Here is a 27533-nt window from a genome sequence, read left to right as displayed (position 1 = left end):
CTCCAGTAACACTGACTGCCTTTCCAGCTTTTTGCCTGCATTTGTGCCTCCAAATCTTCTCCAATGGGAATTCCTGATATCACCCACCTCTGCTTCTCTCACCTATTGTTTTCCTTTCTACAATTTCTTTCTTACAAATTGTTTGCAGTTCAAGCTGCTTATTTGTCTGCTCAGCATTGTTGCATCTATCCAGCAGACTGCCATCCCTCAACACTTCAACACTCCCCATTTCAATATCCCCACCTGCTTTCTTTAAACCATTTGTTAATGCAACCTGGTTAACAGATGAGATCTTATGTCCTGCTTTAAACTTGAGAATGATCTTAAATACCTCAATTGTTTTGCATATATCAAGCCTTTCATCTACTTCCTCATGACTTGTTTGTTTGACAGCGTCACTGTGTTGCTGTTTTTTCATCCTACACTTTCCTGTTACCCACAAACCTTGTCGATGATTTTATAGTCAGTGTTTTTGATAAAAATGAAACTGGTGTTATTTTTTCATACATTACATGTTGGCTATTCCAGAGGTCTGTTTTAAACTTCTTCAGACTCAACTTTTCAAAATAAATGCTCCGTAATTCAGCTCAGTATTAAGCTTTACACCAAAAAAACAAACGTTGTTTGCTTTTAATTTGAATACAAGTTGCTAAAGAAGTGGTTCTAATGTTGCCGCCATGACAGAGATGAGTGCCCGCGAATGTCTGTTTTGGACCAATATGGTGAAATAAAACAGTCAAATTATCAAAATGATCTTGCTGGGATTTTGACCTGCGGTTAGACCAGGCACTAGATTAACAGGTGACCGTTAATCATATTTTTATTGATCTTGAAAATATCGCGTGTCCGAATTTGACCAAAATCATTACTTCAATTTACGTTCCACATGCCATGTGCGAGGCAGTTAAGTTAATGTGAGTTTGCGAGATATGCGTTCCACATACTGCTTGAACGTTTATGAAATTTGTCGGTAGATGGATGTTTTTCAGTAAAACGTATATTTGAACATTTTCAGATACAATGGCGGCATTTCATAGTTATACTGAAAAAGTGTTAGTATATTTGATTTAGATGAGAACACGCAGGTTATTGGGAAAGTTGCTTCACAAGAGACATTACAGTCTTAACAAACATATAGCACAAACTATTTCAGAAAATTACATCAAAACCCATATTTTATTTTATGTATAGCAATACCATTTACATATTAAATAACACTATAATAGAATGCTTTGATATAGCTTTCAATAAAACAAAAAGGGAAAAAGAAATCCATCTTTTTTTCTTTCTTAGTTCATGTTTAAAAAGAGGAAGGAACATCCACCTTTCCAAAATGGGTCAATAAGGAGGAAATTATCTAGAAACATACAAGAGAGCTGACAGCAGAATCGTAGCTTCTAAAGGACGAAAACCAGAAGAAATCAAAAGAAAGGTGGATAACATCTTAATATCACAATCACTGCCTGGACATTAATGGAGGGCGTGAAGCTGGAAACTGGAATCTGATGACGTGGATACAAAGACACCTGGCTTCCACAGGATACAGCACAAACAGCAATGCCATAAGTGAGTTCACATGAAAGAGAATAGATTTAAAAAGTGTGTGATAATAGATCAGATGGGTCAGTTTGGAAACATCGTGAGAGTTCTGTGGCACAAAACTCAACAAACAGTAAAATAAATGTAATGCTTATGTTACAAAATCAGTCAAGAGAAATAATGGAAATATGGATGATACCATTTCAAACACTCCTCTGACACAGTTCATAAATACACAGTTTCAGGAGAAGGCCTGTGTTACAGAGGCAACAAAATATATGTACATTTTCATTGACAGTACAGCTGCGTGTGCACTTCAAAGGCATCACAAAACATTTTTCATTCAGAATGATCAAGCATTGCATGAAAGCAGGGACAGAAACATGGCAGTGACAATCTGAAGGGCCTGGTCACACCAGCAAATTTTACACTTTATTTCACTCAACAGTACATTCTATATATGAATCCACACCATGAAGCTCCAGCAGACTGTCAGCACTGATAATAATTGGGAGATCCAGAGAGGTAAAAATGGAGGATGCTATCAAATTGATTGCATTCCTCCACCCAAGATGAATGTCACTCGTGCTCTGTAGAGAGATGCAGCATAGTCTGCAGGTATGGATAGAATGGGCAATTTTACCTGAATATTAGCAACTGGAAGCAAACCAGCATCATCGGCTAGCTAACATCTTATATTGAATGCTAGTTTAGTTCACTTTGATGTATCTTTTGATATGTACAAATGAATTTCGCTTTGCCTCTTTCTGGTGTGACCAGGCACTTATGAGAAGTGTATGATTCTTAAAAAATGAGAGAAAAAGTCCAGAAACTAAAATGTTCTGTAGATTTCTCCCTCAAAGTTGGAGAGTTTCTACTGTGTGCCCCATTGGGGAGATAATACTGCAAGATGAAGAGAAATAGTTTGTCTTTAATGCTCTACCTACTCAGATTATCCATTGATTTTTCTCTATGTCCCAAATGATAATGACAACAGTAACTGAAAGAACTTCAATGCTAATGTAAAAAAATGAGGTCAAAGTGAAGTGTTTGTCCGTGTGTCTGTCTGTGTGCGTGTGTGGTGGTTGGCTGATGGGGGTTGGGCAGTCATAAGAGAGAGAAAAGCTCATCCAAAATCATTTGCTGCACGGGAAGGATTCAAGTCTTTGGTTAAAGTTTCTTAAAAAATGGAAATACATTTGTCCCCCTTTCTCTCGCCATTACACACTGTTTTGTGCTGTGTGGAAAAAAAGTAAGGAAAATACTTTCACAATTGTTCATTTCACAGGTACAGAATATCATCTAAATCTGTGGTAGAGTTAGAACATCCTCAAGAAAATAAGTAAGGAATTATGTATATGTGTGTGTGTGAGAGGTTACTGCAGCTAAAGCAGGAAACATCTGAGACTCTGCTTTTTGCTTGTAGGCCACAAAAATACATCTCCGGAGAAAAGTGAGTGAAGAATGGACAATATGTACACAAGGCCTTGGGAGGGCGGAACGAGCAGTCACCTCTGACAGCGAGCTTGGCTCTCGGACCTGTTCTGCCTTTGACCAAACGCACTTGGGACGTGCAGTTTCTGCTCGTCCAGTTACATATAGAGATTGCTTGATTTTCAGTTTGCAACATATTGTGTATTTGATCTCTTCAGGTGTTTTAACAGCTGCAGTTTAATCACAACTGGCTTGAGCCCCGGATTTATAGGATAAGATAAAGGATAGAGGATAAGATGGGTGTTATTCTGTTAATGTTTTATTGTCAAAAAATCCACCTGTTTGAGTTGTTTTAGGAAATTACTATTTACAACTACAACTACTTTTTAGATGTTAATGTCCTCAGTAGAAACCAGTGGGCTCAGAGTGCTTCCTTTTTTTCACACCAAAGGTCGCAGAAGACTTGATCCTACCCTGCTTCTAATGTGCTTAGGGCCTGGTCACACATACCAGAATGTATTTGGGGCAAATCTTTGCATTCTGTTCACTTCCAATCTGTGCAAGCTTGGACGCGAATAAAACAAGCGCCACCTGTGTTAGGCAAATCGCAGCGCGGTTTCAACTTTGACCTGTGTATGTGAGGCTGCGCCACTACTCTAATATCTGTACCCTAATCCTAACCAATCATCACCCTTCATCCCAAACTTGACCAACCCAACCAACAAAGACAATGGGTAGACTAGCCAATCAGAAGCAGGGGTAGGGGGTGGGTTCTTTTCCATCTCAGACAGGCTGATCTGAAAGAAGTGAGTGAGAGACTAACACCTTCTGATAGAATTTGTAAATAGAAACAAAAAATTAGAAAACATCCTTCCAGTTTGACAGAGGGGTAGGGTTGGGTAATGATTATTTTTCTTATCAAATGCATTTTCAGGTGCTTGTCATATTATTACAGTAAAATAAAACTGTTGAAAGCAAAGACAACCTTTTGGGGCATTAGTGATGCTACTCCATGCAACAGTAACTGTATTCTCGTGTTAGACACAGCTCTCATTCAACATATTGTAGAGCACTGTGTTGGAGCTGATTCAAGCAGCATAGGCCCTAACATTTTGAGATCACGCAACGATATAATGAAAAAACTAAACTGCAAACCAAAAACTGCAGCTCATCTTACCCAAGCCTACATAGGTGGCAAACTGAAGGATAATGGATCATCTTGAAATGATTCATCAGAAATAAAGCATCACAAACATACAGTATGTGTCTTATAAAAGCATCAGCTCCCGAAATATTTCTTGTCAGATTCTCGTTGTCAAAGATGTGGTACATATCATGTTGTGAACTCAAAATCTCTTTAAAGCAAAATGAAATGGTTTTTCAGCTTGTTCATGTTTGAGACAACGTGAGCACAATTACAATGAATATGTTTTAAAAAACTGACTGTGAAGAGTCAAATCTAGACTAACACTGAGAAGCCAAAAACTGTTTTAAACCCTGTTTCATTTCTAGAACATAAGCTATTTGTTGCATAGAGTTTGTTGTTGAGTCTGCTGTCCCCCGGGAGATCATACTTACTCAACCCTATACAATGACACACACACACATACAGTTGCATGTGGGTAAATGATGGCTCCACATATATGTTTTTGTGTTTTTAATCTCTGACTTCATTGTCAAAATGATTCAATGACTAGAACAAAAAAAAACGTTCACAACGTTATTTTCAAAATGATGGCAAAATGGCAAGAGGTTGCCTCGTCTGTTGTAGCTCATCAGATGTTTTGAATAAGAAAATCTCTACTTGTGGCATCTGTATGTGTGTATTTGTGTGTGTGAGAACAAATGATGTAGCAGCATACAAGAACGTAGAGGACTGAGGGTGTCTGCTTCCAGATTGCTGTGAGTCAGCTGTGAGCAATGGAGTGGTAAATAATCGGATGTAATGGAAATCAACCGGCCTGCGGCAGGAGGCCACAAAGAACATGTACAAAATCACAAAGTTATTATGATAAGGATATATTTATATATGTATACATACAGTATTCCCATATATTAAAAAGCATATTATGAATTATACAAAGAAATAATAAAAGTTCACAGTAGCAGTTGTTGTACCACCTCCGGTACTCTAACATGAATGTGACTTGCTAACAGGAGAGAGTGGCAACAAAATAAAAATGAAAGGGAAATTACTTTCAGAAAACAAGCACTAATTGTCTGTGACAAGCCTCCAAGATCTTGGTTCTTGTGATAAATGAGTGGTAATATGATATTAGAGCTGAGCAGGAAGGAGGAGGTTATACTGAGCTGAAGCTGACCAGCATTTTGTTACTGAGGCTGAGAGTTTGTAACTTCCTCCATCCGCTGCTTTAAATGAACTGGTAGGTGGCAGGCAGAACAATGTCCTTCACAGAAGCAGTTGGTGGAATAAGGGCCAAAGTCATGGAATGTCAAAAGAAAAAGGAAAAAAATCAGAGCTCAAGTGAGGAAAAGCCAAGTGAGTCAGCTTTAGTATAGGCAGTAACACTGACATTATATAGTGCAAACAAGAAAAGACAGAAAAGTGTTTCTCGTTGCCTACCAACGCCGCTGTGAAACTCAAAAACGCAGGTGCAAACCCTTCAGTAGGAGAACATTAAGACATAAAATGGCGAAAAAAATAAATATCAAAAACTTTTTATCAGTGTAAAAAAGTAATCAGGTTATTTGTTTTAACCAAGAGTCTGGCAAAAAAGGCCTCAAAAAGTCTTGTCCTCAATAGTTCCTCGACGTTTTACAAAGTTAAGTGCCAGCTTTGTAGGTTCAGGGACCTCGCAGGTTGTTGGGACACACAGGACGCGCTCAGTTCCGGGCCTCTGAGGGACCTCCCTCACACCAATGACTCCATGCTCTCTGCCTGGTCGGACTGGTAGGACTGGTCGGACATGGACACCATGGTCCCGTTAACGTCCCTGGCCAGAGGACCCAAACTGCTCTCTGTGGTGCTGATGAGGCTGAGCAGAGCTTTGTATAGGTACTGGTACTGGTCCTGTGGACCAATCAGAGACAGGTAGAGTGAAAAGGTGAGAACAATATATGCCCACAATGCTTTTCTTCTTCGAGCCAAATCCTACAGTGACACTGTAGCTGGATTATAGTTATACTGAGGCCATGTGTTATTTCCATCAGAATTGATAATCAGCCATGACGTCTTTGTCCTGTTTGTAGTGGTCTGAACTTGGTCTGAACCTGGAAATATATGATTTACTTAAACTCCTCTTGAACAAGAAGCCTGCAGGGATCGTACAGAAGGACAGTCACAGTGTTGTCAGACTCACAATGTCTGTGAAGACTCCTGGCCTCATGAGGTTGATCATCTTGGCCACCTGGTAGATATCCACAGCGCCCTCACTCTCCAGCTGCTGAGACAGGGTGGTGAGGGCACACAGCATGCCAGCTGACACCGCTCCCAACCTGACAACCACACACACACACAAGAGGAAAAAATCTGTGTGATTTAATCTATTTTAATCTATTTTTCCTGCACATGCACCTGACGGTTTGGTTCCAGGTTGTGTCTGAGTGTCAACAAATGAAAATGGAAACTTACAATAATATACAAAACTACTGTTTTTGGTCAATTCATGGAATCATTCAATGTCTTGTAACTTTTCTCTTGAGATTGAGTTTCTGTAACCCTATATCCACTTTCAGGGAGGCCACCTTATAAACTGTCATGTAATTTGTGTAGGTGCACAACTTATGGACACACTTGACTGGAGGGATTTTACTATTTGACTCTTTCTGACATAACACAACGCACACAAAGCCAGACTCCACTATTTACATTAACATATACATCATCAGGGCTGCTTGATGAAGGGTGAAATAGTTTCAGAAACCACCTCACAAAGATCCTGGTTAAGTTGGGGGCTGTGTTTGATCACTTCTTACTTTGCAGAGTCAACAATTTCACGTTCACACCAACTTCACACTGTGATGATCAACTTTGTGGAGGATTGGAACTTCACCAGCCCTGCTTTTTAATTCTTTGCACAACTATTTCTGTTTGAAGCTGAGAGGCCCCCCCCCGAAGAACAGGTAGTCCACAGCCAGCAACATTTGGTGAGAAACCCCTTCAATTCTATGATTGGCTATGTGCTGGACTGCATTAACACCGGGGTCTGAAACCCCCTGACGAGACCCCATGCCATTAGCTTCATGTCAAAATCTTTGTAGAGGTTTGGTTGAAGACCTACAGTATATCATGAGTATCTCGCAGAGCATGTTTCTCTCATGATCACAACTTGCTGGAGATTCAATCTGATCATCGGATTCAATCTGGCCACAGCAAACTCTCTCTGTGGACTCTTAAAGACAGCTCTACTGCTCAGCTTGTCAGATTTCCTTGACAACAGCTCAGCCACGGAGTGAAGACACTCACAGGTCATAAGCATCATCTCTGCGTTTAAATATTTCTCAGCAAGAGCATTAACCTAAGCATGACAGCTCAGCGCAGCGTGAGGCTCCCTGGAGAACACTGGGTCGCCTTCACTATGTCAGGGGTCTCCTCTTCTATTAGCAGCCCTGCCAGGAGAGCAGCAGAAACTGCTGCTTACAACCCATGCCTGGCTGAGTAATGAGCGCACAGACAATTAGGATAAGCTTCTAACTGACAATCTCTTAGGTGCTACGAGTCGACTGCAGCATAGCAACCAGATGAAGTGCTCAATTAGTCGCTCTTCTTCTGGAGGATGCGACAAGCAATCTTCATTATTCTAATGAATAAGCATGAGCAGAGCTGCTGGAGTGTTGTTCAAGAACGCTAATGTGTGTCAATACGAAAGACACTTTCATTAATTTTAATTGAGCAGTTTATTGAGTTACCTGTTGTGGGGGGAGATAGGGGGTTGTAAGAACTGTCACTTGCAATAAAAATGGCTGTAAAACAATAAGTAGGAATCTGATCTCTTACATGATCTCCGTCAGGACTGACCAATATGCAGTTTGCTTTCAGGGTTCTTATTGAAAATAACACTAAAATTGAGCACACACACAGATGATCATCGGATCAATTTGGGTTCAGTATCTTGCCCAAGGACACATGTGGTGTGGAAGTGCTGGGGATCAAACCAATGGCCTAAAAGTGCCATGACTCTAGGCTCTGGACTCTTAGATAAAGAGGTTTTTGTTTTGTTTGACACTTTTCTTTGTGGACATTTTGCATTTAGTTTTATTTTGAAGTTTCTCCGGCTTAACTTCCTGTCTTTTGGACCTGTTTCCAGCCGCCACTGTAGTTTTCTATTGTCCTGGGTTTCTGTCCTATTTTATGAACCTCAGTAGTCATCATAACTAGCAGTGTGTATTTAAAGATGAAGCCATGTTTTGAAGTGTGTCTGAACACATCAAAACATGTGACATATTATTTGTAGAAAGAATACATGAGTAAACAAAATATCAGACTGACTCATCGTGGACGATGGTTGGTCCATCGCGGGTGGCCGCCTCCTCTTTAATGACGTTGATGAGCTCAAAGGTGCTGCTGATGGGTGCACCAGGGTTCGGCCACTTGGGGCATTGAAAGTGACGAACCTCTAAAACATAATCATCCTGGTTGTCAAAAGTGGAAACAAGCAGAAAGAGAGCAAGAGAGATAAAGGTTAGACGAGGCATGTTTGATTTAGAACGGTCATATTCAACTTGTCAATGTAACTTTCATCAATGCAATGAAATTGAGATTTTCTGTTTCTGATAGGACTGCACTTAGGAAAATTCAAAATTGTCATTAGTCAATCTGAGTGTAGAGTTATTCAATGCACTGCACACAGCTCAAAAATGAAAACATGACAGATTTCTCATTTGAAATAGTAAAAGAAATAGGAAATCAAGTGTTGACACATTTGCATTCACACTGGGAAAAGAATATGGCCATGTGTCTGAGGGATCAGATCTTAAATGTGTCCTCAATGACCCTGTTCACACCTGGTATTAACATCCGTCCTGAGAGATCTGATCACAAGTGGCCAGTGTTAAGTACATGTGTTCACAGCTGGCATTAAAATAAATGCTTCCTCAATTAGTCTCCTGTGACCACTTGTGATCGGATCTCACTTCCCGCTCTACATACAAATGAACATGTATGTCACAGAGATAAGAGTACAAATAGGTTCAGTTCATACTGAAACTGAAGCAGGTCAGAGGACATCAGCTGAGTATGAGGTCCTTCATATGTGGCCCAGGACGCATATGTGACTGTTGTGGACACATGCCAGATCACCTCCGAATATGTTCTGGAGTGATCGGATCGCTATCCGATCTGAGTGCGTTCACAACTGTACTAAGAGCTGTCGGATCTATACCAGGTGTGTACGGGGTCAATGTGTCTTGGGTGTTTTCACACCCAGAGCTGTCCACTTGTGGTCAGACCTTTTGGATTGAAAAGTCTGAAAGGGCCTCTGACACACACACACACACACACACACACAAACCTGTGTAGCTTCAAGGATGAAGTCATGGATGCTGATCTGCTCCTCGTTGGACAGACAGAGTCGATCTTTACTGATGAGGGTGACAGTAAACGCCTCACAGTTCATCGCCTCCTCCCGACTGGGCCAGTACACAAACTCATCTTCCGCCTGCAGGAGAGCAGACACACAGTTTTACTTCTGTCTTTATTATTCAACAATGTAAAACAGCATACATTATTCATTTAGTAAACTTTCTGTTCAAAAATCTATACTGGTAGGTGAAAAGGTTCACTCACTTCAACAATGAACTGAAATGTTCACTTTGAGTAGATTACAGTGAAACTAAATACATAAACAAAAATCCTGTGCTATCTATACTATTCTTGCAATGTGTGTAAGTAGACCTATGTATAGATTAAATGATCTATACAAAAGTCTGAATATATGATTATCTGTATTTAAATTTAGCAAAACCCATCAATGAATGGCCCATGCTAAAGTGGCTGTGGCACATCAATCCACTGTGAGATAGGATGTTTGCAATCCATGATTGTGTGTGTGTGTGTGTGTGTGTGTGTGTGTGTGTGTGTGTGTGTGTGTGTGTGTGTGTGTGTGTGTGTGTGTGTGTGTGTGTAACTCCTGCTTCATAAAAGTCAGGAAACTGTCAGATGAGCACAAGCAAGTGATTGTGTGGTGGTCACTTTGCTGCTGACAACAATTACACAAAATGACACAAAAACACAAAACTCTTGCTCATGAAGTTGTGTGATGATGTCTCTGATTCATAATAACACAGGTGTGCGTGCATGTATGTTGGATTCATACCAGTCCGTGGTTGGCAGGGAGCATAACAATAATTTGTGCATTGTGGTCCCAGATCATTCTCCAAAAGTCTTTTATGGTGTGGGGCAGAGGATGCTGGGTAATTATGAATTCATTACTACGGTAGTACCCCTGTAGAAAAGTTAGGAAAAAAACATAACATAAAAAAGGGTTAAAGGGAGAATGACACCAAATTATGGCCTCAGCCGATGAAAGGATGATAGTGAGCTGCTATTAGCTGAGCCGTGAGTTCATTGTCATACATGGAGATAAGTGACTTCCCCTGACAACAGGTATAACAGGTATATAGGTCATATCGTCATACATACCTGCTTTTTACAGGCCTTTTGGATTCAGAGGCTAGTCTGAACTTCTTAGTCACTCTTTAGAGGGATAATCCACCGATTTTACATATCAAAATCATGTCAGTAGTTATGGAGAGTACTACTCAGCCCGTGAAAACAGGATGTATGGTGACTTTTTTGGTTTTGGCTGGGTTTCAAGAGAGCAGGAACATGTCACTGTGTAGTCAATCAGGGTTTTTCTCTGCTCAAGACTTAAGACTTGACATTTAAACTTTTGAAACTTTCATCACAAATGACAGCATTGAGTAGAGGTCTACCTGACCCACAACCAAATATCAGCCAGACCCAAGTTATATTCACTCTTCTTTGGGTCTGGGTTTTATTCCCTGGTTGTATTGCTGTGGGTCTGATACCTGAATGGCAGCATATCTCACACCCAACAGAACTTCTCAGCTCATCACATCATAATCAAAGCTTTCAGAGGTGAGACACACATAGTCAAGTCTGAGGTGCAGTTATCCTCAGGTCTATAGCAGTTCTGAGAGACTTCATCATTCATTCATGTTACTGGTGTATCTTTTATTTTTTATCAGTCAGTTTGGCATTGAGGGGAAGTGTAGAAACCAGTGTATTTGGAGCTTGACCCATCCGACTGAATAAAGTCAGAATATCTCAGTCTCTGCAGCTTTGATTTTGCAGTCTTTTAAAAAGAAAACTTGATGTAACCTGCTCTGAGTCAAACAGTGGAGATCAAAGACTGACAGAAGAAGTGGATGTACTGACCATGATATAAGATGCGTTAATGTAATCGGTGCCCTTGATGCCAGGCAAAGGTGCTAGGCCGACTCTGGCTTGCTCCGCTGTTCAGAGACAGACAGAAAGGTGAGGTAGAAAGGGAGGGTGGTGGAGTGGATGGCATGGAGAGAGGAAAAGAATAGCAAAACATCAGTTTATTAGAATAGATCACATTGAAAGGTTCAATGGTTGGTGCATGTTCAGTTCTTGCTGCTGCCCTGTTTGAAAAGGACTGATTGCAGGTACAAGCTTTATAGTGAGGCTGATAATTACTTGACAATTCCGGAGGATCTCCTCCTGTGTTCTCACATTGGCTCACTCAGACACTCAGACATTTTCCAGACAGTTTTTACAAGGAAGCTGGCCGAAGAAACTCCAGGAAAAGTCCAGAGACTCTCACTCGGATATTTAAATTCTCACATACAGTCCCTTCGGAGAATAACCGGAGACTCTCCAGAGTTCAGTGCATGTTTGACAGCAGTTAGAGCAGGATTACGTTTCATTTCTTTATTTCAGATTTAATCAATTTTTACACGAGTGTAACACTTACATGGCACCACAGAGGAATTTCGATTTTTCTCTTTGTTGCAGTCCTTCTGAGCATTGAAGCAGTCCATGAATCTGGAATTGCACTGCGTTACCAGCTGAAAAAGATCAGAAAAAGAGAGGGAGGGAGTGTTACACCAACCACCAGTGGAATGACAGACTGACTAATACCAACTAGAAGGTTGTTTCATTTTAATACATATGGTGAGATTTGGGGGAAAATGTATTTTTTCCCATTAATCACTGTTGAGTTTACATCTATTCCTTAGTGACTTAAAGTGGGGTATTGTCTCAAGCCTATTTCCTCATTTCTCCTCACCTCTACCTGAGCCCATTTAAAGAAAATCTCCTCTTTACAAATCCTATCTTTCTGCTGGAAAGCCGTCCACTAATTGGCCCAATCACCTTGAGCTTTTGATTCTCGTGAATAGTAAAGTATGCACCAGAGTCTTGATTGTTGTTGACTGTATTGTATAAGCTCTACACATTTCCGCATATGTTACACACATACAAAACGCAAAGAATACAAAAGAGAGAGAGCAGAGGATACTTTGACAGTCATACCTGCTGTTCCCTCCAGTTTCTGGTGTTTGTGCTATGCTAAGTTCAACATGTCGAGAACTAACTAACTGCATCTTAATTGTACAGATTTATACAAATTGTACAAAATGTACACATATTTATCTTATTGAGGAGACATTCATATACATAGTAGAATGTATTTGAAAAAACAAAAACAAGAATGCACTTCTCCCACACTGCTGGTTAGATGTGCTGTGTTTGTGAGTCATCAAGCTTCTTATTTAACAATGTAGGTAAACAATACCTGAAGGTTAAAGAGAAGGCAGCTCACAATAGAAAACCCCAATCTAAGAACAAGATTATTCAGCAACCAGGGGAAAAACAAAACAGCTGAAAACAATGACTTCATGCAGCAGTTTGAACCTTCTCGTAAAGTCCTGAATTCATTACCATCCCAAAGAAAGACACTGTTCTCTGCTCACACTTCCTCTACTTTAGACTTGGGACTTGAGTGCAGCGTATGTGGTGAATTATCATCAGCCACATACTCTCCTGTTGTCAAGACTTACCACAAGAAAACAACACAAACCAGGGCTAGCTGACGAGATGGACAGGAGGATAATTTCTTTTGTATTCAATTGTAAATACATATCAGTATTTTAATCTTATTTAATTTCTTACATACTAATTTAATGAAAAACCTGTGGGTTTGTTTTTTTGGATGAGTTTCTCATAATATAAGATAATCCTGTCCTGATTATAATGTCTTTTCCCCCATTTTTTGGCCCCTAGTCAGAACCCAGTTCTTATTTGATTTTTAATCAAAGTACTATCATTTAATGAACTACCAAAAATCTTGAATTACTTATTTTAATGTCTTTGAAACTGAGATTAGAAATGAGAGTTGGTTATATGGTCCAATGACAAAGTATCTTTTTTTAATTGAGTCAAAACAGATTACTCACAGATGAACAGTTGATTTTCAAAGAGAATTGTTGGATGTGGGAGAAACATGCAAAGACCTGAGAGACTCTGCCAAGGACCAAACTGTCTTGGCCAGATGGGTCGGAGCCTCTTTGGCTCTGGTAGTGGTGAGTAATGAGGCACCGAAGGCTCTACTACACTGGTCATAATGTTTTGACAAACCAGTGTACATTTTCATCAAAAAACATTGGTGTTATGGAATTCACTCTTGGCCAGTTGTGTCATAGTGTTGTCACGTGTGTCCCTTCACCTTGAACTGTTTATCCAGACGTATCCGGCCAGTGTGTCCTGGTGTTGTGATGCTGGTGAAGTAGCTGTGAAGCTGGCTAGCTGCCATTTCTGTCTCCTTCCCCAAAATAGCTTCCATCAAGGCATTATGGATGAAGATGTACTGCTCCTGGATAAGAAAAGACAAAAAAGATGTGTAACAACAGGTATAGCAGATCATTGTACAGGTGTTCTCACACATACACACTATCAAATTACTGATTATGTGTTACATTTGCATTGCAATAAAAGCAAGTATTAGCCATAAGCAGATTTGCTTTCACTATGCAAATCTGTCGGTCTGTACAAAATGAGGTGCAACTGCAGCTGTGCAACCAAAACATAGGAAGTTAGCTCTTTTCTACTCGGGTCAGTGAAGGGAGCCCAGTCTGGAAACATGTGTCCAGCAGGGTTTCATGTGCACACTAAATGACAGAGGGAGGGAGAAGACACTGTTGGAAAAATCCATAGACTGTATACAAAGATGGATGATAGCACAGCTCCCAAAAGTGAAGCCAAACATTTTGATTGCCCCCAGGTGCCTGGCTGCAGTGTAAGCCACAAACCCTGACACCCCATGTTAGCAAATGAAGCTAAAAAAAACATAAAATACATTGATTGATAGCAAATAATGCCTCACAATTAGTCCAACGAATGTATTGATAGGAAAATTATACCACGGCTCCATTCCGTGATCACTACTATGCAGACCTCCAAATGAAATCACCAGTGCAACAGAGCATGGCCTGAATCCACAATGTTTTGGCTTAATTTTTGTATAGTGAGAGAAAATGGAGATGAATTGTCTATCTTTAATGACAGACATTGGCAAAAACCTCTATGATTCATTGTCCTTTTGAAAAACCAAGTATTGATTCACATGAAATCAAATGGCGCCCAATTTCAATACCTTAAAGTTCATCTGGGTGAGAGAGTTCAGAGCAAAGAAAGACAGAGAGAGAGTGAGACTAACATGAGTCCACACTCCAGATAAGTGGGTTGTAATGCACCAAAAGCTGAAGAAGAAGAGACAAATATGATGACTCAGTGAGTCAGGGCAATCCATGGTCTAAATCTTGATCTCTCTCTCCCCCTCTCCCACCCCCACCCCATCTCTCTCTTTTCTACACCCTCTATGCCACCCATATCCACTCTTCCCCATTTTCTCTGCTCACCCCAACCGGTCGAGGGAGATGGCTGCCCACACTGAGACTGGTTCTGCTAGAGGTTTCTCCCAGTTAATGAGGGAGTTTTTTTCTCTCCACAGTCGCCAAAGTGCTGCTCATGGTGGGAACTGTTGGGTTTCTCTACAAACTTAAGGTCTCGACCCTATTCTGTTATGATTTGGCTCTTAAATTGGACTAAACAGAATATCTCTTATTACAATCGATTCTTCATTTTGCCATGGACCTTTGTGTGGCGCACTTTTTAACCTCGTTTAGATAAGTGCTAAAGTTACTATTATTATTATGGTGAACCAAAAGTGCTCACAATTGCAAAGGCTATTGTAAGCACGCCTCCAGCCAGCATTGAAACCCCTATGGATGATGAAACATTATGTGAGGCATCAACCTCTTGGGCCTGAACAGTTGGACTTGCTGGACCTCCAGTATCAGCAGGAATGAATGATGAATGATGCAAACTGACACATTAAGATGCAGGTTTGAATCATGTCCCTGTGCTTGTTTTAATAAGTTTAATAAGGTACCAGCAGAAAAAAGCTTTTAAGCTAAACTCATCAGAGGAAACAATTAAGCCAGTAAATGTTTTTGTTGTCCATGTTCTCATAATTTACATAATGTTAAAATTCCCAACAAGTAAATTAGATATTTGGTTCACACACACACACACATGGATATACCAACCTCTGTCTGGACTAGGTAGTTGCGCTGGCTGCGTATGTGTTTGAGGAAGCCGAGTACATTAACTGTGCTCTTGTCTTTGAGCTGCTGCAGCATGCTGTCGATGACGATGTACGTCCCCGTCCGACCCACTCCAGCACTGCAACACAACACAGGGAAACTGAGGACCAGCACAAACCAGATGACATTAGAGGTAATGATGGACTCAGACATGAAACAGTGAAGTTACAATTACATGGCTGTAATGTGCTATATCACTGTATTTGTCAGAACATCCAAATTCGGTAGCAGAACTTTTGGCGTCTATATTCACAGTATCTAAAGATGGAAAACATTTTAATGTGTTAATTTTTCATTAAAATGTGTCCTTTATGTGACACAATATGCAAATCCACAAACAAGTCCAGGTCTAACACCAATTAAGGTGCAAGAATTTAAGAGCACATATTGATAAAGAGAGATTACAATGCAAAATGGGACTGAAATGATCTTGTCCGCAAAGGTTAAAAATACACTTCTTTGCTCATATTATAAATAAATCACATCCCTTATGCCGGATCTGGTTCTATGACTGAGACCAAATCATTTTCACATGTTCAGAACTGAGAAATAAAGATGAAATAATTATGTAAAGAGCAGGTGGGAAGTTTTGCTGAACTTTTCCAACTTCCATATTTCTACAAAATAAAAGCATGGGCACCACTGCAATTAGCACCTATACTGTACTTACAAATTCATGACTTTAAATTTCCTGTTGGTCTGAAGCAGCAGGGCAGCAGGATGAATGTGACTGAGTCACTGTCTGCTAGTGTGTGTGTGTGTGTGTGTGTGTGTGTGTGTGTGTGTGTGTGTGTGTGTGTGTGCGCGGCCATAAAACATGTTAGTAATGAGTGGTGTGCCTGCAGCCACAGCAATTGGGCAGTGTGCCAACCCCACATCACCCACCCACCACCACCAATAACCTGTAAACTCCCTGCCTGCATTAATGTAAAAATACAAACTGACAATAGTGATTGCAGGTTCACTGCTGCTGCTTGGTAAGATAGGAAATTAAAGCTGCAGCAAAAACAACTGTTAAGTGGGAAAGGCACAAACACTTTGGTGTTACCAGCTGTATGTTCATTTGTCATATCTCTGCTACTACAATTTGAATAATATTGTGCCATTTTTGCAGATGTTATGGCAGTAAAAAGCAAAAATAATTAGAGGGTGGAATTAACGCCTTTGTTTCACAATAATAATGACATAGACAACAAACAGTGTTCTTCTCTCTTGAAAAGGGATTTGCAATCATAGACTCATTATCCAAAACCTATATTATCAAATTACTCAAATAAAAAAATAAAAAAATGTTTTAATGTGTACATTGAGCACACAGTGTGGGGAAGGATGTTAAAGTGAAGTGAAAGTAGAACAGAGACATCACCTGCAGTGAACAAGCATGGGCCCCATATCAGGCTTCTGAGCCCCTGAGGACCTTCGGACAAACGTGAGGACAGGCAGGGTGTACTCTGGGACACCCATGTCTGGCCACTGGGTGTAATGATACTGGAGCACTGTGCGTTCATTCTGAGCCCCTGCCTTGGAGTTCCCCTTCCCACCCTGGATGCAAGAGAAGAAGGAGAAAGAGGAGATATTTGTTAGAATAGATAAGAATAAAAAGACAAAATGGAATTGGTAGCATCAACTTTCACCCCAATTTATTTATGAAAGCTCAAGACTGAATAGATCCTTTCATCTCTTCAGTGAAACTAAATAATGACTTTCAAATTACAATAGCAGCAGAATAAAGGGAACATGGATCCTGAAAGCTAGATAACATCTTTTCACTATTTTCAGTCTCAATCGTTGATAACGATAACAAATATCAAATCAATCATATCTAATTAATGTCATCTTCAAAATGAAAACCAAAGTTCAACCTCGACCTGTCCAGACAGGAAGTCACCCCTCCTGTCTGTTATTCTCACCTTTTTGACTTGAGTGTTGCGCAGTGTGAAACAGCGGACAGTGTGGCAGGCACGAACCTTGGTGCTTTTCAGTGTTACTACCATGTTGCCGTACTCTTCACTGTTTTCTGTTGGCCAGTACTGGTCACATTTTCTCTGTGTTGCACACACACACACACACACACACACACACACACACACACACACACACACACACACACACACACACACACACACACACACACACACACACACACACACACACACACACACACACACACACACACACACACACAGACAGACAAGTTAAATTCAGTTACCTGATGAACCCCTGCCCTCTTCAGGACTCTACAGCACACTCAAATAACACAGTGTCCATAGAGGAACATCCACCCATTAACCTCAGGTAGCTGCGTGAAGTACTGACATGCGTAAGATTACCCCAGCAACAGGACACGACAGGTTCATCTACTTTTCTCAAAGTGGACACTTTCACTTGCCCCAGCAGGAAAACATTGTTTCACATTATTGATGGCTTTGCCATTAAAGTGAGCGAGCATGCACAACACCAGGTTCTCATCCATATCTGTTGTATACGCATAAAATGGTGCAACAGAGATGTGTACAAACATCTCACCAGTTAAAAAGAACTTGATCACATGTGTACCTGCACAGAAACTGTGACACTTTGGAGAGAGATGGTCCAAGTAGAGATTTGTATTTATGATATATACTATAATGACATTATAATTTATAATATGTCATAATCTATATTAATTTTGAATCTATATTTTTATAATCTGTAATTTAAAATCTATAATCTATTATAAATACAATTTAATGATCTTTCTCACAGGTTTAGCTTCAAATGTCAAACTAATAAATCCTATGTCCACAGTGTGACACTGAGGCCAGTTGTATTGTGCTTGTGTTCCGCAGAAGCTTATTATATTATGATGAAAATCTTAATCTGTAATTGATTATTAAATTAACAAATAAACAATCGAGCACGGTCAGTCTTGTACTTCTGCCAAGGACTGCACCAGAATGTGTCAGCTGGTAGATTCTGTCTCTCCTTTCCATAATACGAAGCCTTAATATCCTGAGTTCTCTTCATCTACACTGCATTCTCTGATGCAATAATCATCAAATTACATCCAATTTCATTGTAGAACTGGAAACATGTCTTTAGGTAGATTTCTTACAAAACCTTTAAACACTGTGAATATCTGAGCAGTTCCACATTGTGCTGCTACTCACAAGGTCTATCATCTGCCTTCTTCTCTCTCCTCACCTGACACCTTCCAACACCTGCACTCAGCTTACTGTGACTTCATCCTGCATATGTTCCATATCAATATACTGTATATGCCTAACAAATGGCCGGTGGTGAGCTTCAGGGCCTGAGACTCCACTGGTTGGACCATACTCTGACACTGTGTAGCACAGCAAGCCAACGGCATGCACTGTGAGGTTTCATGAAACATTTCAGGACGGCTTTCCATTACTGCTCCAGAAACAAAATACATAAATTACAAATTGTAGATGGATGGACATAAGTACATACTGATCACTATATCACCCTGAGAAGATAAAACATTGCAACACATCTTAGAACCTCGTCCAATCCAAAAAGCTACACTGCGCTTGAGTCAGCATCAGCACTTACCCTTCCTTTTTCAACTAAGTTGGTGATCATGACGATGACGCCCGTATTCTGTTCCCATACCATCCGCCAGAGGTCCTCATAAGTGGACTTGAGAGGTCCCTGGGCGGCAATATAGGCTTTAGGCTTATTATAACCCTGATGAATGAAGAGTGGAGAGGGAGACCATTAGTTTGGCAATATGTGGCATATACAAAATTATATAACCATTACAAAATTCTTCTACAAGAAACTGTCTAAGATACATTTCAGATTTTTGTATTCTTGCAGTCATCTTCTCCAAAATGATTGTCCTTATCGTGCACGCACGCACACACACATCAGTATTCTATATTCCCCAGTGGAAGCACTCACGTCTACATAGTTGGCATTGATGTAGTCTGTGTGTTTGGAGTCCCTCCCAGCCAGTAGCCTCAGCTTCACCCTGCTGTGGTCATCTTAGGAGGAAACAATGAGCAGTAAAACAGTTAGACTGAAACCTATCCCTAACGTCCACGCCCTGCCAAGACACCAACCAGAAAGCACATTAACCTTTGTACTTAAAACATTGCTCAATCTGGTGTGTGACCTGTCCCCTGCCTTCAGCACACACTTTAATAAATACAAGACTGAGCTGCTTCCAGCCACAGCCAATGTATGAGACATGTGAGACCAATGCCCTCAAGCACCAGGCCTGTGTGTGGGGTTTTAGCTTGACAGGGCTTGTGTTAAATTGTTGTTGTTTGGTCTGTCACAACTCACATATATACTTTGTGTGTGTTTTGCTTTGTCAATTACACATTTTCCACGATAGAGTATTTGGTATGATTATTCATGGTCCCACAAGGATTGCAATGACTCATCAAGTATTTGTGCAACTATATATCTGAGACAAACAAATGGGTACAAGATATGTCTTGGGTTTCAAGATATGTCCTTCAGTGGGGAAATTCACAATTCCTTGAAATCTGTAATTCCAGGAAGTTTCCCTTCGCACCACCTCGTTTTCTGTCAATATTCTTGGACCCCAGAGGACACCTACTGATTTTGACGATCCAGCTGCCTTTCCTCAAGGACCAACAATGTACCACTCGCACACACAATCTCGCAGTGGATTAGTTTACTCATTCTCAAAAGTCATTCACCTTTAATCATCAGTGTTCAGTGATTCAACTCACTGATATCTTTATTGTTATTCTGATTCAGTTCAGTTACCTTTGTTTATGGTTTTATCTTGATCACAGGGAGTGTTTACCATAAGAAATATAAATTTGTTAAAAGATAATAAATAGGCTTAACAAACTGACATTAAATTAAAACTGCCACTGACTGTGGATGAAGTGGCTCTGAATAGATTTTCAGTGGAATGTGGTGCTGATTCATTAGGTCTAAGGGAGACAGGGTGAAATTCAAGAAAACAGCAGCAGGAGAAGAGTCACTGTCAGAGCTGTGACAGAGCCCCACTTCCACTGTGGCACTTCATTCATTTTGTTCTAGTGGTTAATACATAAAGTGTGTACTCACAGGCCACTATGTTGATGTATCTGTTTTTGTGCTTGTTGTCAGGGTGGTTGAAGTGCTCTGATGTGATCTTCATATCAGCAGTGCACCGTTGAACAGCCTGGGGAGGAACACACACACACACACACACACACACACACACACACACACACACACACACACACACACACACACACACACACACACATTCTGACATGTCATTCCAATGCGTTTGTACACTTGATGTTACATTTCTTGAACATTAACTGTGGATGTCCATTGTCCCCATAGGATGAATCCTATTTTTATTGAACCCTGACCTTTTGTCTTGATCCACCATCACATCTGAATCTGAACTTTTTTTCAAGATATGCCTGAATGTAATGGGGACTTAGTTGTGAAAGGTACCTTACACACCATGTTCCTCAGAGGATGAACACTTTCCATTTTGCATGCAATGACACAGTGTCACCTGTAAGTGCTGAATCACGTAGAATCTAGGGGCTGATGCTTGTGCTTTAGGTCTAAAGCCTTGTTTCCCTGTTGATTGCTCATAATCATATGACATATCATTTATATAGATGGAAAAAAGCTGATTTATTTGATGAACTTGAAGTAAATGTGGTCATGAAAATAATAAAATCATATCTTTTTCCAAAGCTTTCTTTTGAAATGATTGCTCCAGTTCATCGCACACAGTGGAGTTTTGTAGTTAATGTAAATTGTATTGTAACTGTTATGTCTCTCCCACAAAGGCTGCTCTCCTAGTTCTACCTGTCTGGGCTGATTCCAGCTTCCTCAGCCCCTCATTCATCTGTCATTCTTCTCTTCGGTGACAGCAGGTGTTTCTTTGTTCATACCTCCTAGTCGAGCAACATTCCTTGCATGACATATTAATCTATTTTCTTGACCCGAGGCCTTAGTGCAGCATGTTGGAAAGTAACACGTACAATGAAACCACATGATTCAACCTGGAGGTATTTTGTTGTATATCTCCTGTATTCCTTCTTTACGTGATGAAAACTACAGAAGACATTTCTGGGAATTGCAGCCAATTTGATGTTGAGTTCCTGCCAAGCAAACAGCTGTTAGCTGATCATTGTCAACAGGGAGGGCAGGCCCTGGATTTGGCTCTGACCCTCGTGTCATTCTCTCTGGAGCTTGTCAGGCCAATCAACTTGTTGTATCACTATTAAACATGGATTTATCATCCTAATTGGGATGAGGCTTTATTTGGGGTGAAGCAGACTTCCCCTTTGAGCACATGTGAGAGGCTGCAGGTATGATGGGACAAGATTTGACTGGAGATGGTATGTACACTGTCTTGTTCTTTCAGGCTGACATGGTGATGCACAGTGTCACAGTCTAAATACATGAAACCACTGTTCAAACTAATCCTTTTAGGATGTGAGAAGGTTGCTGCAAAGGTTTTGCTCTTTAGGCTAATAAAGAAAAAAAAGGTTTATGGATTTGGGTTAAAACAACTACTTTGTTGTTTGTTTGTCTTTCATTGTCATGACACTAAGCTTGTGGTTATGGTTATAGGATTACCATGGTGGAAAGAAACTGTGATGATTGTTGTGCAGAAACAGGAAATGAAGAGTTGTTTCCTGTGTTCAAGTCCAATGTTTTGTCAACTGATCAACCTCCTCTCTCTTGCCAACTGTGTGTCTACATAACATCACCTGAGTTTCTCCTATGCTCATCTCATGGTTACACTAGAGGGCTTCATCACCTCAACATAAACATGTCATTTTGGAGCTAATGCAGAAAAGACAGACGCAGTCTCCTACGACTGCTGGTCATATAGCTGCTGGCACAAATAACAACAACAACAAAATGGGAGTTTTTTGTGTAGTGTGAACTTTGTCAGCTATTTTCATTTAGTCTTTGATTGTTGCTCCTTCTCACATAAAACAGATAATTTGGTCATATTTAAAATACTAATGGACGTCAAAGAAAAGCGCAAACCAAGAAGGAGAATTTTACTCAAACTTCAGCAATTTTATGCTAAAAGATCATTTAGATGGCAGATTGAATGATTAGGATCAAAGCTTTGTGGAGAGGGTGCCTGGTCTGAAAACATTATTTAGGATCTGTAAAAATGATCAAATCCAATAAAGTCCAGCTCCTGCAACATGAGCCAGTGGATGCTATGATTTATCAAGGTACACAATTAACAAGAACCCAGTACAACCTGCAATGACCCCCCTCATTATAATGTTCAGTTCTGTCAGGACTGTGGCAGAAAGGTATTGAGTCTCTCATTTGATCCCACACTGGACTTTAGTGAACTTCAGTGACCTCGTCAGCTGCAAACGTTATTGCTCCAACTTCTTTGTCATTTTGAAAAAGGTTGTTGTCAAATATATTTCATAAAATGTTCAACTAACTTAACACTGTGTGTGGTACCAAAGGGATGAAAACATTCTTCCAAAAGATATATCATTTTGTGTTTTGATGGTGGAGATGGAGTCCGACACACTGTTTAACAGGACGCATTACAGACTGCATATCTGAAACATGCCTCCTGTGTAGATGCTGACTGAGAGGTCATGTACATGTCATGTGCGATCCTGCGATAACATGTTTAAATGGGTTGATACAAGGTGAGATAACTGTTTTATTCATCTTATCTGATAACCACAGTGTGGGTGTATTTCCTCTGAGCATGTTTAAAATATTTTTCTTCCTAAAGCTCTTTCCAGCGTCCTGCCAAAACTAGGGCACAGGGAAGGGGGGAGGGGACACATAGGTAGTTTGTAAGGGGCTCTGCTTTTCTAGTTAAGTACCTCATTCAGGGGCTCCTGCTCAGCCCACCCACTTTTCTCTTTCTAGGGAGAGCATGGTGATGGACTGCAGAGGGACGGGAGTATATTGTGACAGACCACAAACGCTGAGGGAGCTACAGCTGGTGTGATGAAGCAAGCAAGGGGGGGTAACTAAAATAAATTGCACATCACTGAAACGTCCCTCTCGTTTTCACTGTAATAACCATAATCATTCAGTACGCAGTATGGTCTTCATTATCTCTCACTATCTCTGCTTTTAATATTTATTTGACATGGGAGTGCATTTAGACAGGAGAGAGCCCATATTTTCTTCCCCTACAAGATTAAATACACAAGGGAAATAGTCGTGAATGAATCAACGATATCTTTTAGTGAGCAGATATTTGAGTTTTATGAGTGCGTACTCATGTACTGTGAATAATATGCCAATTAGAGCTTTAGAACTACAGTGGGAATAGGAACAATGACTGTGTCTGAGCTAAAACAATGGACTATGGTGGTAACCTGCTCTTGTACATTCTTTCACTCGTTTATCTCTCATGAACTGATAGTGTGTGTTTTCATGTGAAGGTTGCAGAATTCAATGAAGGACCAGTGTAGTGTGAAACAGATGAGCACTTAAGATAGAGTGCTTATGCACTGTACTAAGATTTCTGTTGCTATTATCTGGTCTTAGGGACCAAGTGACAGACTGAAAGAAATACTAGATGCCACTTGCATACCTGCCTTTAAAAGTTTTTTGTATGAAAACTGAGCTCCCCTCAGCTTTACAGAGCTTCACAGACAGTTTCCGTTCATCGTCTATCTGTCTGGACCACAACTTTACTGCTTTGGTTCACTCTCACTGCTCTCATATAGCATCTTTTTCGGCCAACATGAGCAGCTGTTTTCAGAATAAAAGCTGTAAAAATGTAGATGGTTAACAGAGCTAAAGGCAAGTGACTACTGGATTAACCCAATTCCATAAACATGTTGCTCTCTTAACTGCTGGATGTGAAAATAAGCAACTACCAGATCAACTTGAAATGTACTGACAGACTTACATGTAATGACTTACATGGTTCATTTTTTTTTTTCAAAAAAGAAAAAATGGTTGTTGCAAGATTAAGAATTCCTCCATTGTTACATTGCCTGGTTTGGTGTGCATGTACAACACTTTACTGCTTACCTCAAAATCCTCTGAGAATCCATGTTGGTTATTTGAGTAGAGTTCAGAGATGTGTTTTATGAACTGCCTGACTGGAATGGCTTCCATGTCGTCTGTAAGAGATGAGAACAGGGTTAAAACATGAGCAAGTGCTGGTACAGGGCAACTTGTATATTTGTAAAAAATACATATGAGAAATACATATCTATTTCTCACTTCAGCTTCATTGAGAAACTAAAAATCCCTTACACTAAAATTGTTGTAACATTGGTGGAACAAGATATAAATCTGTTCTTTACTGACAAGACCGGGCGGACTGTACTGAAGAAGCCTCTTGGATGAGAGATGAAACATTTCACTTAATCACATGTGGAGTAGTTCCTGCACCTTAAAAACTCAATACATCTTGATATCGTAATATGTTTTCCCCCGCGAATGGCACCGGTGGCAGAGGCTCCATAGGAAACATAATTTGGTAGTTTAGGAAAAATGTATTTCCACAACAAATCCATGTTATTTCAGTTTAAAAATAAAAAGAATAAATATGACAGGGTTTAGGGCGAATGTACAGTAGGTCAATTATTTTCAAGCTCAGTAAAGTGTCGATTCACCTGCACTGTAACGAATTTCTGTAAGAAAACGGCCAAATTCTGACAGTAGCATTCTGTTTTCCATTAAAACGGCACTGTGCTGTAGAAAACAATGCATTCTGGGAAATATTTATGAGCAGCTTGCTGTTTTCCTTAAAACATTGCAATATACTGTAAACAGCATTGCATTCTGGGGGTGAATCCTGCATTTTATCAGCAAGTCTTCGGTAAGTTGAAATAAACTTGATCTGCCTTGCATTTTTTGCTGACTTTTGCTGTCTTTTATACAAACTCAGACTGATTAGAACTGTAACTTAGCTAGCTTGCAGCACTTGCATGTGGTCCTCTCAATCAGCCATGCAGTGACTTGTGAGTACAGCAGTAAAGCTACTTTTTAAATTATTATTTTGTAGGTTCGGCCAATACTAAATAGTACTTAACAGTTCATCTTATTGGCTTTTTGTATGGTCAGTTGGTGAGCAGCTAGGAGCATTATTATGAGTTTGTCCTCTTCTGTACATTTTCAACTCCACTACAGCTTTGATAATGTTACATCTTATTGGGTTATAAAGTTGAACTAATACTGTGTAATATGAGTATGTTGTCCAGCTGCTGAAGGAACCACTTTACAAAGACTTCAGATGGACTCATTCGTCTAGTTTGTTTCTCTTCTCTTTTCATTTATACTGCAATGAGTTGTCGCCATCTTAATCCTCATCTAAAGCTAATATTCTCACCACATTTGTTTTGTCTATGCTCTGCAGCAATCTTCCACAGTGGTGGCGAAAGGACACTCAACCTACTTTTGACTCCTCCTCTAGTAATGCTTGGTATGTATTTTTTAAGTTATCTGTATTAATCATAGATAAAGCATGAACTTTGCAAAAGTCAAGATGCTTTTTGAGATGACTCTTGATTCATGTTTCAGGTGGAAAAGAGCCTGTGACAGTTGGATACTGGATGATCAGCCTTGAGGATCATATGTGGGGGGATCCACCCAACCTTTGTGACAGGGCTTGCTGTTTACAGTGTTCACATCTTTAACTGGGAAGCTGCCTGTACAAGGTAAGAATTGTGCTGCCTATCTGACATTTTCTCTTTTATTTCACATTTTTCAAATTGATTTTCAACCCTAACTTCATAAACACTTGTATAGACATCATATATCATAGACTTTATATCTATCCAACCTCTAATCTCAGATTCCTGTGTTTCGTAGATGCTTCTTTTGAATCAACCCAGAAAGGGGAACAAGAGCCGTTTGGGGGACTCGTCTCCAAGAGGACAGGGAGAGTCATTCAGAAGAAATCTGTCACAATCAACGAGGGAGAGCTCTCTCTCTATGTAATCATATTCTTGTTCTCCTGTCCTGTATTTCACTTCAAAAATGTGGGTATGCTTACTTTTTATGTACACAAAAGGGAACATACTCGCTTGTCCCAGGGCAGGTATACCATTGTAGGATTTGATCACTTTAGCTTTTAAAGGTTACTGTGTATGTTATCAGTATCTGAGCAGACCCTATATCCTCTGCTTTATTTCACTCTGTTAGAAACTCGGATCAGGTATTGGATGTATTTACTTCATGAATGTCACTTCTTGATCTTCAATGCAATCAAATTGCAGAGCTCCCATCGTCTGTGCTTCACACACAATACCTCAGAAACCATGTTCCAATGACAGTGTTGAGAGGACAATGTATCCTGCCATTGTGTTGTTAAATTAATAGTTTTAAAGAGATTTGTCTGATAAAGGCACTGTTATTTTACCAGGAGTTTACCATTTAAAATTTAAAAAAAGTAATCTTTCATATATTTCATTATCACTTGTTATAGATTATGTTTGTGGGATTAATGTTTTTGTCCTAATACTTGCAGTGTCAAGATGCATCATTTCTCCAAGTGTTTTACAAGGTTTATTGGTTTTATCACATTTAATGAACATACTGATAACTGTCATGTTCTGTTGTGCATAGCTGAAATCTTCAACTGTAATGGACAACTTTGTTTCTATCAACAAAAAACAGCAAGTATTTCAATTAGTGTTGCCTTTTATAAATAAATGTTGGGTTAATCAAGTGATCTTGTTTTTTCTAAGTCTCCTCTTTTCTATAGAATGTTTTGGTTGCTGCATTTTATTTACATTAATCATTCAGAATATCACATCAAAATAGCGAACCAAGGTTTTGGTAAAGAGGAGTTTAATTTATAGGAATTGACTGTCATCCATGCTGCTGTTACATTAAATTACATTGTACGGTATTTGAGATTATGTTGAATTTCATTTAAAACAATAATGTACAGACTGATGCTAATCGTATACTGTAAATATAAGAAAATACAGCACTATGGTGTGTTTTAGTATGTGGACAGCACTAAACTGTAA

At 39.9% G+C, this 27533-nt stretch overlaps 1 protein-coding gene across 2 annotated transcripts in view; it reads right to left on the bottom strand.

The window, feature by feature from the left end:
* Window positions 1–1157: 1157 nt before the first annotated feature.
* The window catches only part of LOC118104932 (receptor-type tyrosine-protein phosphatase gamma), a 369897-nt gene continuing 343521 nt past the window's right edge, over window positions 1158–27533 (bottom strand). For both annotated transcript variants that reach the window (XM_035152240.2, XM_047339382.1), the window contains 15 exons: window positions 24580–24671; window positions 20644–20740; window positions 19495–19577; window positions 19144–19278; window positions 17496–17630; window positions 16952–17127; window positions 15529–15664; window positions 13647–13793; window positions 11895–11988; window positions 11333–11409; window positions 10248–10376; window positions 9444–9590; window positions 8423–8565; window positions 6294–6429; window positions 1158–6004 (listed from right to left, as the gene is read on the bottom strand). In XM_035152240.2, the coding sequence (XP_035008131.2) occupies window positions 5846–6004; window positions 6294–6429; window positions 8423–8565; window positions 9444–9590; window positions 10248–10376; window positions 11333–11409; window positions 11895–11988; window positions 13647–13793; window positions 15529–15664; window positions 16952–17127; window positions 17496–17630; window positions 19144–19278; window positions 19495–19577; window positions 20644–20740; window positions 24580–24671 (1886 nt within the window). In that variant the 3' untranslated portion in view covers window positions 1158–5845. The remainder of the gene's footprint in view (window positions 6005–6293; window positions 6430–8422; window positions 8566–9443; window positions 9591–10247; window positions 10377–11332; window positions 11410–11894; window positions 11989–13646; window positions 13794–15528; window positions 15665–16951; window positions 17128–17495; window positions 17631–19143; window positions 19279–19494; window positions 19578–20643; window positions 20741–24579; window positions 24672–27533) is intronic.

This window comes from Hippoglossus stenolepis, chromosome 3 (genome assembly GCF_022539355.2).
Source record: "Hippoglossus stenolepis isolate QCI-W04-F060 chromosome 3, HSTE1.2, whole genome shotgun sequence".
Classification (NCBI taxonomy): Eukaryota; Metazoa; Chordata; class Actinopteri; order Pleuronectiformes; family Pleuronectidae; genus Hippoglossus; species Hippoglossus stenolepis.
This window is presented reverse-complemented; position numbering and strand designations above follow the sequence as displayed.